Source organism: Heterocephalus glaber, unplaced genomic scaffold, assembly GCF_053883595.1.
Source record: "Heterocephalus glaber isolate CG9 unplaced genomic scaffold, H.glaber_assembly_v1.0 deba00001479, whole genome shotgun sequence".
Taxonomy (NCBI): Eukaryota; Metazoa; Chordata; class Mammalia; order Rodentia; family Bathyergidae; genus Heterocephalus; species Heterocephalus glaber.
The window spans coordinates 14,047,862-14,065,493 of record NW_028258316.1 but is presented as its reverse complement, the minus strand read 5'-3'; the positions used below and the strand labels follow the sequence as shown (position 1 = coordinate 14,065,493).

At 35.7% G+C, this 17,632-nt stretch overlaps 1 protein-coding gene across 7 annotated transcripts in view; it reads right to left on the bottom strand.

The window, feature by feature from the left end:
• The window catches only part of LOC101723821 (complement C5-like), a 36,564-nt gene extending 18,932 nt beyond the window's left edge, over positions 1-17,632 (bottom strand). For 3 of the 7 annotated variants that reach the window (XM_087183282.1, XM_087183283.1, XM_087183284.1), the window contains exons 1-10: positions 17,482-17,632; positions 16,718-16,910; positions 15,072-15,234; positions 13,532-13,602; positions 11,750-11,841; positions 10,111-10,193; positions 7,273-7,362; positions 5,630-5,748; positions 4,855-5,040; positions 42-245 (exon numbers count right to left, since the gene is read on the bottom strand). In XM_087183282.1, the coding sequence (XP_087039408.1) occupies positions 42-245; positions 4,855-5,040; positions 5,630-5,748; positions 7,273-7,362; positions 10,111-10,193; positions 11,750-11,841; positions 13,532-13,602; positions 15,072-15,234; positions 16,718-16,910; positions 17,482-17,546 (1,266 nt within the window). In that variant the 5' untranslated portion in view covers positions 17,547-17,632. The remainder of the gene's footprint in view (positions 1-41; positions 246-4,854; positions 5,041-5,629; positions 5,749-7,272; positions 7,363-10,110; positions 10,194-11,749; positions 11,842-13,531; positions 13,603-15,071; positions 15,235-16,717; positions 16,911-17,481) is intronic. The other 4 variants (XM_087183285.1, XM_013073804.3, XM_087183286.1 and 1 more) reach the window with 4 other exon arrangements.

The window sequence follows — 17,632 nt, the reverse complement described above, 5'->3', positions numbered from 1 at the left end:
AAACAGGACACTGGATGTAAATAAGATATTATTGAACTTACCAAATAATTGTAGTGGGTAATTTTGTCAATATATGGACTTTTAGGGGTAACAGTTATGCTCAGACGTTCTCCCACAAGCAAACTCCTGTAACTATATGTCCAGCCAAGGGAAAGGAAACTTTGGCTGGGTGATGAGTAGGTCACTGCTTGATAGTCAATGCTGGTCTGATAGTTTTCAGGAAGATATGGGACATCAGTTCTAATCTAAAAAAGATAGTACAATAAGTGAAAACTGCTGATGCCTAACTGCATCAGTGATGATGACAATGGTGGTGATGGTTAACTGCTAACACTTGTCCTGTATTTTTTTAGTACCAGGGCTGACTCTATGTACTTCACATGTATGAATATGTCCATTTGGGTTTTTTTCTTTTTTAACATGTATGAATTTGTCCATTTACCTCACAAATCTTCAGACTTCCCAACACCTTATGAAAAGACAAGTTAGTCACTGCCTAAGATAATGTTATTGAGTGACTACAGAAAACCACTGGTTCAAAAATAATAAAATTAGGTGCCAGGGATTTATCTCAGTGGTTCCGCCTCCTGCCTTGCAAGCACAAGGTCCTGAGTTTGATCCCTGGTACAAAAAAAGAGAGAGAGAGAGAAAGAAAAGCAGAAACTTTAAAAATAATAAAATTAACTATGAAATTTTAGGCTATTGTAGAAGAGTTTGGTGAAATCAAAGGAAAGAAAAGATTCTAGACCAAAGACTGACCTTCCTTCTGAAATGACATGCCAACTTATTGATCCATTTCTTAGTGCCAAACGCTGGCAGAAGATGGTATTTGAGGAGAGAAAAATGTGGAACAAGATATGGCAATCATTTTCCCCGCAGAGAGGCAAGTATGTAGCACTATATCTTAAATTAACAAATTAAAATTGTATATATTTATGGTATATAACATGATGTCTTAATATATGTATGCATTGTGGAATGGTTGACTCAAGCTAGTTGACATCTTACTACCTCACGTATTTATATTTTTGTCATGAAGGCCCGGGGATTTAGCTCAGTGGTTCCGCTGCCTGACTTGCAAGCCCAAGGACCCAAGTTTGATCCCCGGTACCAAAAAAAAAAACAAAAATTTTGTCATGAGAACACTTAAAGTCTACTTTCTTAGGAATTTCAAGTAATAATAATTATCAACTCTAATCACATGGTGGTATTATATGATAGATTTCTTTAACTTGACATTTTTCTGTATAAGTGAAATTTTGTATCCTAGACCAAAACTCATTCCTGCCTTAGCCTTTGGTAACTACCATTCTACTCTCTCCATCTATGAGTTTGGGCTTTTAGACACTACGTCTAAGCAAGATTATTTGACTTTGTCTTTCTGTTCCTGGTTTATTTCACTTGATACGTAGTCCTTCAAGTTCATCCATGTTGTCACAAATGACAAGATTTTCTTCCATTGTAAGGCTAAATAGCATTCCATTGTGTGTGAATATCACATTTTCTTTATTCATTCACCCACTGACAGATACTTAGGTTGATTCCATGTCTTGGCTATGGTAAATAATACTGCAATGAACATGAGGGTGCTAATATGTCTTTGCAATCCTGATTTCCTTTCTTTTGGATATATACACAGTAGTGGGATTGATATATATGGTAGTTCTATTTTTAATTTTTTAAAGAACCTCAATTTGTTTTCCATAATGTCTGCACTAATTTACCTTTCCACTAATAATGTGAAAGGATTCTCTTTTCTACATATAGTCATGAACACTTCATTACCTTTTATTTTTAATAATGATTCTAACAGGTGTGGTGCAGTAGTTCATTATTATTTTCATTTGCATTTCCTTGAACATTAGTGATATTGAAAATTTTTTCATATAGTTTGTTGGCCACTTGTATGTCTTCTTTTTAGAAATGTCTATTTAAATTGTATCCCCATTTTAAAAATTGAGGATTTTGTTGTTGTTGTTATTAAGTTGAATGCCTTATGTGTTTTGGATCTTAACCCCTTATCAGGTATGGGGTTTGAAAATATTGCTTCCCATTCTGGATGTTATCAATTCATTTTGTTGACTATTTCCTTGGTTGTGCAGGAGCTTTTCAGTTTGATGCAATCCTATTTACTTTTGTTTTTGTTAGCTGTACTTGGGTCATATTTTAAAAACCCATCATTCAGATCAATAACTGATTTTTAAATGCTGATTTTTTTAATCCTCCAGCTTCACTGAAGTCTTTTACTAGTTCTAATACCTTTTTTTGGTGGAGTCTTTGGGGTTTTTGTAAAATAAGTTCGTGTTATCTACAAATAGAGACAATTTAATTGTTCTTTCCCCATTTGGATGTCTTTTATTTCTTTTTCTAGTTTGATTACTTCCAAAATTATGTTAAATACATGTGGAGAAAGTAGACATCCACATAAAATGATGGTGCCACTGCCACTTCAAGGATGCCTGTAGGTTGGAACTGGCACCAAAAGTTGTGGCCCTGTGACACATAGGAAGATAAGAGATCTGGAAGATCCCAGCAGCCTTCAATGCCAAAACCTTTAACCTCCCCCCACCCTCTGCAGCTGTAGATACTCAGAGGACTGGCTGTTGTAAACCCCTGTAAGCTACATCAATGATGACATCACTTGCCCTCACTAAGTCCAGAGAACTAGCCCACCCAACCAATAATTACTCCATCAAATGCATAGACATCAATGCAAGGCAACAACAACAAAAAACCATGAAAAGTCAAGGAAGCATAATGCTACCAAAAGAACAAAAAAATATTCCAGTAACTAACCCTAAAGAAATAGAGTTAACTGAATTGCCTGATAAAGAATTCAAAAGAATTATTTTACACTCATTTTCAAGGCCAGCATCACCCTGATACCAAAGTCAGAACAAGAAGAGAAAAATTATAAGATAATATCTATGAAAAACAGAAATGCAAAAGTCCTCAGCAAAAACACTAGCAAACCAAATTCAACAGCATGTCAAAAGGATCATTTACCATGATCAAGTAGGATTTATCCCTGGCAGGCAAGGATCGTTCAATGTACAATAATCAATAAATGTGATATAGCATATTAACAGAATAAAGGACAAAAATCACATAATTATCTCTATAGATGCAGAAAAGGCATTTGGCAAAATCCAGCATCCTTTCATGTTAAAACTCTCCATAAACTAGAGTAGATGGAATGTAACTTAATACAACAAAGGGCATACATGGCAAGCCCACAGCTAACATCATACTTAATGGTGAAAAGGTAAAGGCTTTTTCCTCTAAGATCAAGAAAAAAACATGGATGCCTACTTTCTCCACTTGTATTTAACCTAGTCATAGGTCCTTTTTATAAACATATGTTCCATGCTTTTCTAGCTCTTGAACAAGAGGCTGGAGCCATGTATGTTTCATTTGAAGCTGAATAATTAGATATCATTTGCTGACATTTCATCCCTGGTTAAGTCTAAAAAGAGCTATATCATGCATTCACTCAACCCATATTTACTAAGATGTGTAAGGAACTATGCTAGCTGCCAAGGACAAAAAGGTGAACAAGATAGACATAACTCTTATCCTTGAGAAACTCAAAATCTGTGAGACAGAGTTAGCATAGGAAGAATCTATCCCATGAGCAGAGGGCAGTTAGAGAAGATTCCGTGGAGAATGAAGCTAAAAGCTAACATCCAAATAAGTAGGAGTTAGGGGATTAAACCGAAGAACTGTCCCAGGTAGGAGGAATAAAGTCTCTGTGGCAATAGAAATCAGGGTGTTAGGAGGCTGCCACTATCCAAGATGCTAGAGTTAGGAGCGTGATGGAAAGAATGATGAGCAGTCAGTTTGTAAAGGCAAGCAGAAACAAGGTTAATCATAGTCAGATTTGTGTCTCACAATGATCACCCCATCTCCCTTTCCACAATAACGGGAGTGACTGGGAGGACAGTGAGGAACTGGGTGGCTGTTGGGGGCATCCACTGAAATAGGGAAGAGTCCAGGTTTGAAGTTGGCAGGCAGTCCTGAATTTTTGGGCAAAGTAATATTTTTGCTTCTTTGAACCATTCAAGAAAAAAGACATGCAAAAGCAGTGTTGTAAGCTTCTTGAATCTTTAGCATGATGGATGGGAGCAGATGGAATCACTGAGAAAATATATAAAATAAGAAAGAATGTGTCATTTGAGGAGAGAGGAAGGTCTGGGTGGATCCCTGAAGATCCCCCCTTTAGAAGGTAAACCAGGACTGCCAGTTCAAAATGGAGGCTACGAAGAACAAAGAAAAAAGTGAAAAGGAAAGAAACATGAAAAAATGAAGACCACGATAGACTGTTTAAAGAAAAAATAATAGTCAACTACACCAAATGTCTCAGAGAAGGCAAGAAAGATAAGGACTGAAGACTATCTGATGGTCTTAGGAAGCAGCTCATCCACTTTCAGTGGAGTCGTAGGGGCAGAAGCCAGATCTCAGCAGTTTAGGGGAGCTTGAAAGGGGAAAGGATGTAGGTGAATTTTTTTTAGAAGAGCTGCTATGTGAAGTTAGGAAGAGATGCTGTTACCTGGAAATAATGAATAAGAAAAGATTCTGTTCACATTTTTATATTCCAGTTGCTGTTCTTGTTCTAGACTTTTCAGATTTGGTCTTGTATTTAGCATAAGAAAAAAAAATCCCTAAATACAAAATGGATGAACCTGATCCTTTATGAAATGGTCAGTATACTAAATTATATTTTCTGTTGTCAGAAAATGTTTCCAAACAGTTCACTGAACTTATTTGTAAAATCTTCCCCATCTGTCCTGTATAATCACTACCATACAGACTGAGGCAATATTAGAAAGCACAGCAAATGGGAATTCTGCTTACGTGAAACTCCAGAGCTGTCACACCAGTGGGAATGTTAAGCATAAATGAAGCTATGCCATTATGATAATTTGTTGTATTTTTCCTTGGATCCAGGTCTCTTTTTTCCTGAGTTTTATCTACTATTTTTGCTTTCAGGATTACTGGAGTCCCTCCTACAAAACGGGCAAAGTTATCCTTTACCTGCACCTGTTGGACCAAATCCATTGGAATAGTTAATATTTATTTTGTTGCAACAAGTAAATCTTTTTTTTTTGGTACTGGGGATCGAACTCGGGTCCTTGTGCTTGTGCAGCAGGTGGCGAAACCACTGAGCTAAATCCTCAGCCCGCAACAAGTAAATCTTAAGGTACTTCCTTCCTTTTTTCCCAAGCATACACTTGGTTGGATTTAACTCAGTACCTAAACGTGGTTATCTTAATACTATGTTTTCATCACTCCAGGTGTATAAGATACAAATTACATTCAACTCAATTCAATGATGGATATTGAATGTTTAATAAATCAAGGTTCTTTGCTATGTATCTGTGGTTAAACTACAGGTTGGGTGAAATTATTACCAGGCCTGGATCTGAGCTATTGTTTTATATCATGCTCTTGCTGGTTACCTTGTCCTATTCTTCATCTCTCACAATTATCTTTGTCATTTAAATACCTATACTAGTGGTCATAGAGAAGCAAAATCTCTCTGAGATTCATTTCTTCATTCTTCCATAGATGAAGTGACCAAACAGTAAATGAGAAAATGCACCCATATGAGATTTTCTAATCATCTAACCTTGATAAAATATGGAATTCCAGGCTTCAAAGAACGAGGAGCAGCAACCAAATCCAGTGTGTAGGAAGGCAGGTCATATTTGACCTCAGTTTCATCAGTTTCTTTGAAGAATCTGCCTACTGGAATAACATGCATTGCTTTGAGAATTTGGACAAATGCAGCATAGTACAATGATCTGGGTGGGTCCCCATTCTGTTTCCAGGCATATTTTATTTAGATAAGGGCAAGCCATTCACTTATTCTTTGGCTACTTCACACAAAATTATTAACTCATGTTGGATAATTTGCTGTGGCCACTTTATGAACTAGTAAAGTGTGTCTCCCAGGAGTTGATAAGATCCCCATATGTCTGTTTCAATTAGTGTCCTGTTCCACACCACTTGTCAGATCATTTACCCCACTCTTTTCTTCACATAACCAGATCAAAATCTCATGAATCCAGGAAATTGACAAGAGGAGATACATGTGAAATAGATGGCTCTTATCTCCAAGGCAACATAAACAAGTAGTATGGTAAAAGATGTGTTAAATATTTAATAATATGTAATACAATAGCCAGATGACTCAGAGATGCTTTCATAAAGGTAATCATTTTATAATCTCATTTATTTGTTACAAGTAAAATTTTCTGGTACCAGCATTAACCATAATTTTTAATGACATAAAAAGATATCTCATGTGCATAGGACTAGGGGGTCATCATTGCAGAAATATGTATTTAATGAACATTTCCCCTACATGGTGCTGGTGGACAATATTTTGGTCAACCATACCTGTATTTGCCCAACATTACACTAATAATAAGTCGCAGATTTTTATTCAAACTTTGGAATAAGAAAGAACTTTGAGAAGTGAATCCATGAATAAGTTTAAGATCTCACCTTTACTTTCTTAAGAATGAGAATGCTACCTGTGTTAGTTAGCTTTATGTCACTGTGATGAAATACCTGAAAACAACAACTTCAAAAAGGAAAGGCTTATTTCCGCTCAGAGTTTCAGAGCTACATTGCTTTTAGGTTTGTGGTGAGTGAGAAAAATCACTGTGGAAGGGCATGGTGGATGAAAGCTGTTCAGAGAACACTAGAACATGATAGTGGGCTCCCTCTTCCGCTTTTGTTTCATCTAGGCTCCCACCCTATCAGATGATGTGACCATGTTCATGGTGAGTGTCCCTTAGGAGGTTTGCTGTCCCACGAGACAACTGTCTCTGGAAACACCCTCACAGACACACCCAGAAGTGTGTTTTCTAATTTCCTAGGTGTTTTCCAATCCAATCCTGTGGTCAGTCAAGATTCACCATCATGTTACCTTTGAACTCCAAACTCAGGACTTTTTCCCATCAGCCCTAAAAATCAATGTTGTACTGGAAAATGACTATGTTTGGGGAAACACTTATTTTGGAACTGCTTGGATTCATTGTGCTAATAATTAACATAAAAATTCCCATTCATTTCTCATAAGAACATACTAGAAAGTCAGTTTGTATGTAAAGCTATTATACCCTGTTTTCTGCCTACCAGTTAGATGAGGAAGCAGAGAGATATTTATAATTAGGAGATAAAGGCAAGCACATGTAAAAATTTAAAATATTTAACATATTAAACCTACACCAGTGAAATACCCTCTGAATCAATGGAACTCACCTTTGGAGTTTCTTATTAGCTCTCTTGGACACTGTTCATAGTGCAAAGTCCTTCTCTGTTTGTATGGTTCACACTGCGGAGCAATTTTCTCTGAAACAAAGAGAAGCAACCAGAACAGTGAGATGTTTGCTTTGCTCTTCTATAGGCAGTTCCCCATTACCTGCCCCGGTCAACCTTGAGCCAAGTCTTCCCTCTTAATTCAAGTGCAGCTTCCCTCTGCTTCAATTCTCATCTTTGATGAATGATGTTTTCTATAGACAATAAGAAGAACATATCTTTCCTAGAGGAGATTTTGAAATTTGTGTTCATATTTGGGACAATGAATGGAAGAGAATTGTTTAACACATGAGAGATACTAAAGAAATAATTTCCAATTTAATAGCCATTTATCACACTCGTACTATATACAAGACATCATAAACATGATCAGGACTTTGTCCTTGTAGAGCTCATACTCTGACAGTAACATAAGTGGTTTAATATAGAATAGGGCTTCTGAAAAAGAAAGATGAGATCTATCACTGGATGTTCACAAGGATTCTCAGGTGTATCGATGATAATCATGATGAAGGAAGAATACTGATGTTAGTGAGGTTCATCTATTCCACTATAACAAAACATTTCTTGCTTGAAATATATTTATATTTATATTGCCAACTATATCATTTTTCTATGGTTTTTTTCTTTTTGCTTAGGTGTATATTTGACAAACCCACACTTCTCTATCTTAGTAGAACCAGAAAATTACTTCATTAGCCATAAAACATTAAGAATTTCAAGAGTACTATAAGAGCTAGGTTAGAAAGTTTTAATTTTCAGATTCATGTGGCTCCAGAATGGCAAACATATTTCATTTCAGGGGTCAAATTTAACTAGTTGGTAGTGCTTGACTGAGACTGTTTGAGAAAGATTCTGAGGCTCAGTGTTTTTTTTAAAAAAACTGTAATTAAATACCAATTGTGGGAAGAGGATTGAAGCAGATTTTCCTGGAGTATATTTGCTGATTCTAATCTTGTTGTTGTCATAAAATGTCATATGCAAATATTTCTAAAGATTGAATATTATGGTGACTTTGCAGGTAACTACATTGCTCAGGTATCAAAAATATGTGAAACTATTCACATCTTTCTTATTTATGGCCTAGTTTATATAAACTGATTGTCAAAAGCAGCTATAAAAGGGCTGGGGATTTAGCTCAATGGTTTCACCACCTGCTGCGCAAGCGCAAGGACCCGAGTTTGATCCCCGGTACCAAAAAAAAAAAAAGCAGCTATGAATTTGATTGTACTGGCCCCCAAATCCCACTTTTGTAGATGAGCTATGTACAGTTACTTTGGAATTGGAACACTGGCTTGCCTGCTTTGTATTTACATAGGGAAGATTTAGATGTTCCATCTCTTGGAAACCACAATCACAAGCAATACCTTTCGACCATATCGGTCTATTCTTTTCCTTATGCTCATTCAAAAAGTGATGCTAGGCTTCCCAATCCTATTTACCATGCATTGTTCTACAGATTACTCAGCCCAGTAGGAGAAGGCCGCGCTTGAAGAAAGAAGGAAGACTTGGCTCAAGGTTGACCGGGGCAGGTAATGGGGAACTGCCTATAGAAGAGCAAAGCAAACATCTCACTGTTCTGGTTGCTTCTCTTTGTTTCAGAGAAAATTGCTCCACAGTGTGTACCATAAAAATAGAGCAAGGACTTTGCACTATGAACAGTGTCCAAGAGAGCTAATAAGAAACTCCAAAGGTGAGTTCCATTGATTCAGAGGGTATTTCACTGGTGTAGGTTTAATATGTTAAATATTTTAAATTTTTACATGTGCTTGCCTTTATCTCCTAATTATAAATATCTCTCTGCTTCCTCATCTAACTGGTAGGCAGAAAACAGGGTATAATAGCTTTACATACAAACTGACTTTCTAGTATGTTCTTATGAGAAATGAATGGGAATTTTTATGTTAATTATTAGCACAATGAATCCAAGCAGTTCCAAAATAAGTGTTTTCCCAAACATAGTCATTTTCCAATACAGCATTAATTTTTAGAGCTGATGGGAAAAAGTCCTGAGTTTGGGGTTCAAAGGTAACATGATGGTGAATCTTGACTGACCACAGGATTGGATTGGAAAACACCTAGGAAATTAGAAAACACACTTCTGGGTGTGTCTGTGAGGGTGTTTCCAGAGACAGTTGTCTCGTGGGACAGCAAACCTCCTAAGGGACACTCACCATGAACATGGTCACATCATCTGATAGGGTGGGAGCCTAGATGAAACAAAAGCGGAAGAGGGAGCCCACTATCATGTTCTAGTGTTCTCTGAACAGCTTTCATCCACCATGCCCTTCCACAGTGATTTTTCTCACTCACCACAAACCTAAAAGCAATGTAGCTCTGAAACTCTGAGCGGAAATAAGCCTTTCCTTTTTGAAGTTGTTGTTTTCAGGTATTTCATCACAGTGACATAAAGCTAACTAACACAGGTAGCATTCTCCTTCTTGGTCTAGGCAAAGTGATTGTGAGAACTTGGACAAGAGGATCAGATTGGACAACCTCTCATGGTTCTATCTGAGAACCATCGGTCGTACAAGGGTATTACTTAACCTTACCTTGTTACTGATGTGATCACCTGTACAGACCATAAGGAAAAAGCATGGCACAGAGTTCAGTGCCCGGATGGAGATGAACCAGATGGACAGAACCAGCACTGCAGCTTTCTTACTCCTAGTCCACCTGTCTACCACACCTTGCTGCTCCCTTCATTTTTACTCTATGAAGTCAATCAGAACTGTTTTTAAAAACACATAGGTGAAATCTCAAAAACTTATTTAAAATTACCAGGTCGTTTAACTTTAAAAGATCCAGTTCCTGTTGTTGTAAAGTCCTCCTTATATTTAGCTTTAATTGTCCAAAGGCCATATCTGTAAAACAACACATTTAAAATTTACATATCAGGCCGGGGATTTAGCTCAGTTGTTCCGGCGCCTGACTCACAAGGGTAAGGTCCCGAGTTTGATCCCTGGTACCAAAAAATAAATAAAATAAAATAAAATTTACACATAATCAAATAATATATCTTTAATTTACCTAATGATTGTAGCTGCTTACTATGGGCCAAGGACTAAATGCTTGAGGACTAAACATGTGAGATCATTTAATCATCATGAAAATACATGGTTCTATTATTAGAATAATAGATTCTATTATTATCCACATATTACCATAAAAAAACTGAGGTCCAGACAGAAGAAGTAACTTGCCCAGGAACAAACAGCTGGTAGGTGGTGTGGCTGGGATTTAAATTTTGTCATTCTGACTCTAAAACCCTTGACCACACTCCATGTTTAGATGACCCTGACAGCAGCTTCAGTTTTCTGCACATTCGAATTAATATATAATACTTGAAAGATGTATTAAAATTATGAACAAAAATATGCATTTTAGGAAAAATCATTGTATATGCCTGAAATTATCTTCATATTACTGATTCTTTCTCTAGTAGGTCATAGTGCTGTACATGTATAAGTAGAAAGTATTTTAAATTTTTCAATATTTAAATATTGATTATTCAGTTGATGAACCAAACTTGAACTTAATCATATTATGAGCTATAATATATAGTTTGCCAGGAAATCAGGACCATATTTTTAGGAACATTGATTAGGTTAAATGTACTTAAATGATACAAATACATAGTTTTAGAACTTTTACAACTCAAGGCCAGAATGTCATTATTTTTAGGGGGCAATATGGTAGAAGCCAAGAGCAAAGATGAGCTTTGCCCTCTAGAGTTCAGGGTTATCATTTCTGCCCCCCTCCCATTTAATGATTGTATGACCTTGAGTTTACTTATCTCAAAAATGAGAATGATGGACCCAGTAGAGTGTTTAGCACATAGTAGGAGACCCATAAACGCCAGTTCCCTTAATGTATTGAAGTGTTACACTTGCAAAGCATTATGTAATGTAAAAGCCTGAAATCATATTTCAAAATATTATCCAAGTTCTAGAAATGTTATTAAAATGTCAAAGAAAGCTCCAAAGCCTCTAAGAAATACAAAATGTATATTGTTTTTATTTTGAGACAGGGTCTCATCTGTTCTTTTCTTTCCTTTTTCTTTTTTTTCCATTTTGTTTTTCCATTGTGCTCTTGGGATTTTGTGGGCAAGGTCTGTGTTTCCACAGTGTCCACCACCTAGACTTCCTGTGGAAGACCTAAACTGGACAGAGTAGACTACCTTGGTGCTGGTAGTAGGAAATATTATATCAAGCCCCTGCCTGGATGCAGAAGAGTTCAAGCAGATCCCACCTTCCCTTGGCCTAGGACATCACCAAACCTAATAAGAATAGCTAAAACCAAACTTTCTTTCATCGCCACCTTTCTGTTAACATGTAAATGGCTCATTTGACTATTCAATAACCTCCAAGTGTCTCCATTGCTTTTAAGAGCAACTTAACCAACAAACAACTGAAAATACTTAGGATTAGATAGGATCTTGAAGTCGGGAAAAGTGACAATCCCAATATAATTTTTTTCTTCTACCGTGGCAACTTCTGAACCTTGTGGATCCTTCAAGTAAAAAGAAAAACAAAAAATTAAGTTTAATCTTTTCTTAACAACTTATAAATACAGAAGCTACACATAAACATAGTATGTGCTCAATAGTTCTTATAGAGATATACATTAATGTGTTCTAAGAAATGTTGGTCTAGTGTTGAGACAATGACTCATGCTGGTTAGGCTTGTTAGCAAAGACTACTGTCAACAGTATGAAGGCTTATTTTAAACAGGCATACATAGAACTATAAATATTTAAGATAATGTTAAACTCTTAGCAGTTCTCTTCCCCATAACCTTCCTTCTTGAATAGGACTTCTACAGTGACCTTCCCCAAACACCATTTTCATAATTTCACTGCATGGCCAAAGGCTCCCTTGGCTCCCTGTTGTCTTTGACATCAAATCTGAACACATGTGGTCCTGCCACAGCAATCGCCTCTCATATGTTCCATGTCTGTGCTCCATAAGGAAGTCTAACAAGCAAATAGGAGGATCTGTGAGGCCAGGCCTTTATGACAAGTTCACTAGGTTCTGTCTGTCCCAATATAACTCCCCAGTCATAGACCATGGTAGTTCATCAAATTTGCCACTGTCTATCCCAAAAGTGTTTCTAGGCTGGTTAGTTTGGTTAGTTATAGCCACACCACTGTTACTGTCAACTCCATGACCTGCCATCTTGCTTCTTCTGAGTCCAAAACTCTACCTGGTCTGTGTGTGCGTGTGTGTCTGTGTGTGTGTGTGTGTTACTGGAGATCAAGCCAGGGATTTTATATCACTGAACTATATCCCCTGGTGTTTTTACCTTAAGACAAGCTCTCGATAAGTTGTTTAGATGAGACATGAACTTACAATCCTCCTGTATCAGCCTCCCTCAGGACTGGGACAGGAATGCAACACCACACCCAGCTCAGACCTCTACTCTTCTGCACACCAATTTCTCTCTATCAAACCCTCTCCGTGGTTTCCTTTAAGACCCAAATGAGAATGCACCCTTGTCCTTTAGCAATTCTTTCTAGAGAGGGGGGCACTTCATCTTTAGTGTTGCCTTCCCTTCAAAGCTGCTTTGCTATAATAGGTTTTACATCACCAATTTCTTGGCTTGCTATGTATTATATATGCTGGCCTGGCCTTCCAAATTCAGATGCTCATAGAGGGACACCAAAATACCCCAAATCAAAGGAGAGAAGCTAAGTACTAAGGCTCTAGAGATAGGCTTGGGTTTAAATTCTGATTCAGCTAATTATTAGTAGTAGGACGTCAGTTGGTGTTTAATCTCTCTAACCCTTCGCCTTCTGTTCTATAAAATGTGGAAATGATATTGATTCTTTATGGTTGTTATGACAACATAATGCATGTCATGTACGCTTATAAGTACTTCATTTTATGTTTCCACCACCCTTACATATAACAAGAGGATACAAACTCCTCAACTGATCCACTTTAGAAATGGACCATCAAAAGGTGTTCTTGAATGGAGCCATTAAATGTTTCAATGCTTAATTATGCATAAAAATTATTAACTAAGATCAGAGAAGTATAAATTACCAGGTTCTACTTACTGTAGATGCTGAATAAATGATTCCTGCAATTTAATATTGAATAGTTTAATGTCGGATATGATTAATTTTAGAATAATGAAAACTCTTCAAATAAGGGAAATGTCAGAGTTAAATTTCAATTTAAAGTAATGGTATACTCACTATAAATGTCAAAATAACTTCTCTTGGAGATGGTTTTAAGTCTTTATCCAATGAATAAACTCTAACTTTCACTATAAGAAAAATTGCCACCGTTAGAAACTATTCAATTCTAAATGATCTGGCAATACTATTAGCAACTCTTTAACACAAGGTCTATGACATTTTTTGAGGGGGAGGGGGTACCAGGGATTGAACTCGGAACCTTGAACTTGCAAGGCAGGAGGCAGAACCACTGAGCTAAATCCCCAGCCCTATGAAATTTAAAATAAAAGTAAGAGGCCTGGGATGTAGCTCAGTGGCACTGCGCCTGCCTGGCAAAGGCAAGGTCCTGAGTTCAATCCCTGGTACCAATAAATAAATAAATAAATAAATCAATCAAAAAAAGAAAGAAAGCTCAAAACATAAAATCCAAGCTTAAAAGTTCATATTGTGATGATGAAATTTAACTTGTATTAAAGTTGAGAAGAAAATTATTTTCTAAAGAAAATTCCTGGATAGATTCTTTTAAATATTTCTCTTTATGCATTTAAAACATGAATCAACATATTAAGAACTATTTCTACTTGACTTTTTGTATTTTTAATCCGCTGCTAGATAAGAGAGCCTTCAGCTCATTAGTATCTGAAATTATCATAGAGAGGAAGAACTGAAAGTGAGCAGTATGAACATAATCCAGTAAGTCACAGGGAAGACACAAGCAAGAATCTGCATATCTAAAAGCATAACTAAGTATTTGAGCACTCTGAAGGATGAAAACCTCACAGACCTGACCTCTTCTAAGACACACAGTCTTCCTCTGATCAAGTACCAAACGATGGCTCTAATCCTGGCTAAGGCCAAGTGTACTGGCAGGGACTCTGCCCTGCTGCTAAAATTGCCGCTGTGACCTCTAGCTTATCTCACCTAATTAGCATCATCACCCTCACCATCACAGTCAGTGCTCATCCAATCAAATGCTCGTGCACTCAGTCTATCCCAGTTAGCTGGAGCTTCCTTCCCCCACTGAGATAATTTGTAAGAAGGAATTCACTGAAAGAATAGTGAAACCTCCAAATCAAACATAAGGTGACAGATATTGCTAGGGGAACTTTGCAATTTATTTCACAATTTTTAATGTTAATATAAAAGTGAAATATTTGTTAGAAGACATGCTATTGAGGACAAAAAATAGGAATTTTTTAGTTAAGATTCAGGATCTTTATCAAGCGTAACTTCTACAATGCATCATCACATTCTGCACATGGCCTGGTCTCCATTAAGCTTTCTCCATTGTTTCCTTCGTTAAAATAACCAAATTTGAAAGATGCCTTAGCATCATTCCTGAGAAGGTGTTTTCTAATTCCACCTTTAAAAGATTCATATTTTTCTTATTCTTTGTTTCTATAATTTATAATTTAATCTTATTAGCTCCTTATTTTTGTGTATAATATAAAGTAACATCTTATTTTCATGTTTTTCCTGAAAGACACCCTTGTGCCCCCAAAATTTTCAAGATCATCCCACTTCTCCCCAGTGGAATAAAATTCTGTTGTTATTATACCTGATTGGTCCAAATTGTAAACAGATCTGTCTGTCTGAATAAAAAGAAATCCATTGTCATAGTGTAGTGGAATTTTTGTTTCTTTTGAAAAATGAATTGATACAACTTCTAAATATACATGTGAAACTGCATTTGGCTCTCCAGATAAATCTTTTCGTTGTATCTGTTTAAAAAAGTTAATGAAGGAATATTATATAATAATCTTAAAAGTAAAACACTGCTTTTTAGATATCTATGCTAATAATTTGATTATATCCAGTAAACATAAAAATTCTGAAAAATTAATACAGTAAATTAAAACTTCTATATTTTGTGCCTTATAAAATTTAGTTTGAAATGTACTTTCAAAAATGATGCAATTCAATGTCTCTTAAAAATGGTAATAGCTGAAAAAATAAATTTGTATTATTTGTTTATTATTTATTTATTATTATTATTGTAAAATAATCAAAAGTAATTAAGAAAAGTCCAGAAATGAGGCCGAGGATTTAGCACAGTGGCACCGTGCCTGCCTAGCGCAAGATCCTGAGTTCGATCCCTGATACTGGAAAGAAAAGAAAAGATTAGAAATTCAAAAGCTTAAGGGCCTGGGGTTTAGCTCAGTGGTTCTGCTGCCTTGCAAGCTCAAGGACCTGAGTTCGATCCCTGGTACAAAAAAAAAAAAAAAGAGCTTATCAGTAATAGAAGCATAAGAGAATTGAGGTGGGAGATTTATGTCAGGTAAGATGGTGGACTAAATGACTTGTCACTTGGTGGTATGAATAAACAAAATATTTTTCATTTTTGCAATTATATTTGAATTTGTGCTGAAAGTCTAAATCTTTCACTGATGTTTTTCATGTCTGTTGATCATAATATAATTAATATGTGACCTTATTTAAATATATTACATTGTGTCAATATATTTTATAATAATAAACACTTCTCTAATTTTCCTAAAATGTTCACAAATTTGAAAGAAAAGTTTTTTGGTCCAAATACAAAGAGAAAGTATAAAAAGTCTATGATAGATACATATTTTAGAAAAAAATATTTTAAACAATAAAATGTTGTAGTATATACTTTAGAAAAACAAATGTTCAAAATATCTTCATTCATTTTCCTAAAATTTTTAGGCCAGAACCAAGCCCTATGTTTATATGTGTGTTGTAGGTACATGTTCAATCCTAATATTATATAAGGTTTAAGTATGTAAATTATGTCTTCCTCATAATCATCATACAATTTTGACCCAGTTACATACGTTGATTGATTTACTTTTCAACTAGTATCACCAAATATTTTCATCTTAATAGCCATTACCTACTTTACCCAGACTTTCACAGTTCCTTTTGTTTTGGATACTGGGGATTGAACTCGGGTCCTTGCGCTTGCACAGCAGGTGGTGAAACCACTGAGCTAAATCCCTAGCCCTTTTCACAGTTCTTTAATTATCTCCAAATCAAAAACAGATTCTTTATTTAACCTTTACAAATTACTATAAATATTAATGTAATGACACTAATCTCACATTATCTAGTCACTTCGCTTAATAATATGATATATCACACTTTTAGTCACACATAAAATGGATCAGTGGACCATCTATTTGTAATTTTACAAAGAAATATCTTACATATAAAATAAAATGTAAGAAGGATACCTACAATTAAGTTTGCAGAGTTTTGAAATTTATTTTCTGGAGATAAATCAACTAGGTCAAAAGAATATGTAAAACTTTTGTCAGGAAAACTTTTGATAGAAACGATCACAGAAAATGATTCTGAGTATCCATAAGCCTGAATTACTACATTTTCAGAGGTTCCAAGATAGAATACTTTAGGTGCTGAGACAACATACCTGTTGAAACAGTAAAATTATACAGTCAATCTCTTAATAAAAGTTTTAATATTTTCACTTCATAGAATCAATATAAATTTATATTGATGCAAATTTCTTCAACTTAGCAATATATTTTTTATTCCTCAAAAGTTTGTTAGCTGTGGTAAAGCCAGGATACTTTACAGAAAACATTGTAAGGATGAGATTTCAAGAAGGTAGATAAAAGTGATCTTGATCAGCTGTATCTAGGAAATGTTTAGTAGAGCTCCCTATAAGAAGTGCAAATATAGATCATAATTCTACCTTTTGAATAAGTCACTTTCAAGCAAAATACCAATCAAACAGTTACTCTTCTCTGGAGGCAAATATGAGAGCATTGACAAAACACACAGTGTTAGGATACAAGTCAGGCGTAGCTCACAAAGTGCTTATATTAAAACACAGACCAGTAGCAGTGGAGCAGAGGAAAGAAATTCACTTTGGTGCCTCAGAAATCAAAAGTTAATTTCATCAGACATTGATTGAATTCTGCTTTCTATAAAATTACAACTAAAATCCATTTTATATGAAAATGATATCATTCACTTACACTTGCTCCTGTCCCCAGCTTCCTCCCAAGAAGAAAAAAAGACAAACTATGCTTAAAATGTGCATGGCTGGAGTAGCATAAGACCACTGACACAATCTTTCTTGAAACTGCCCTGCTTTTTGTGAACTCAGCTTGAAGAATTTGTTTAAAA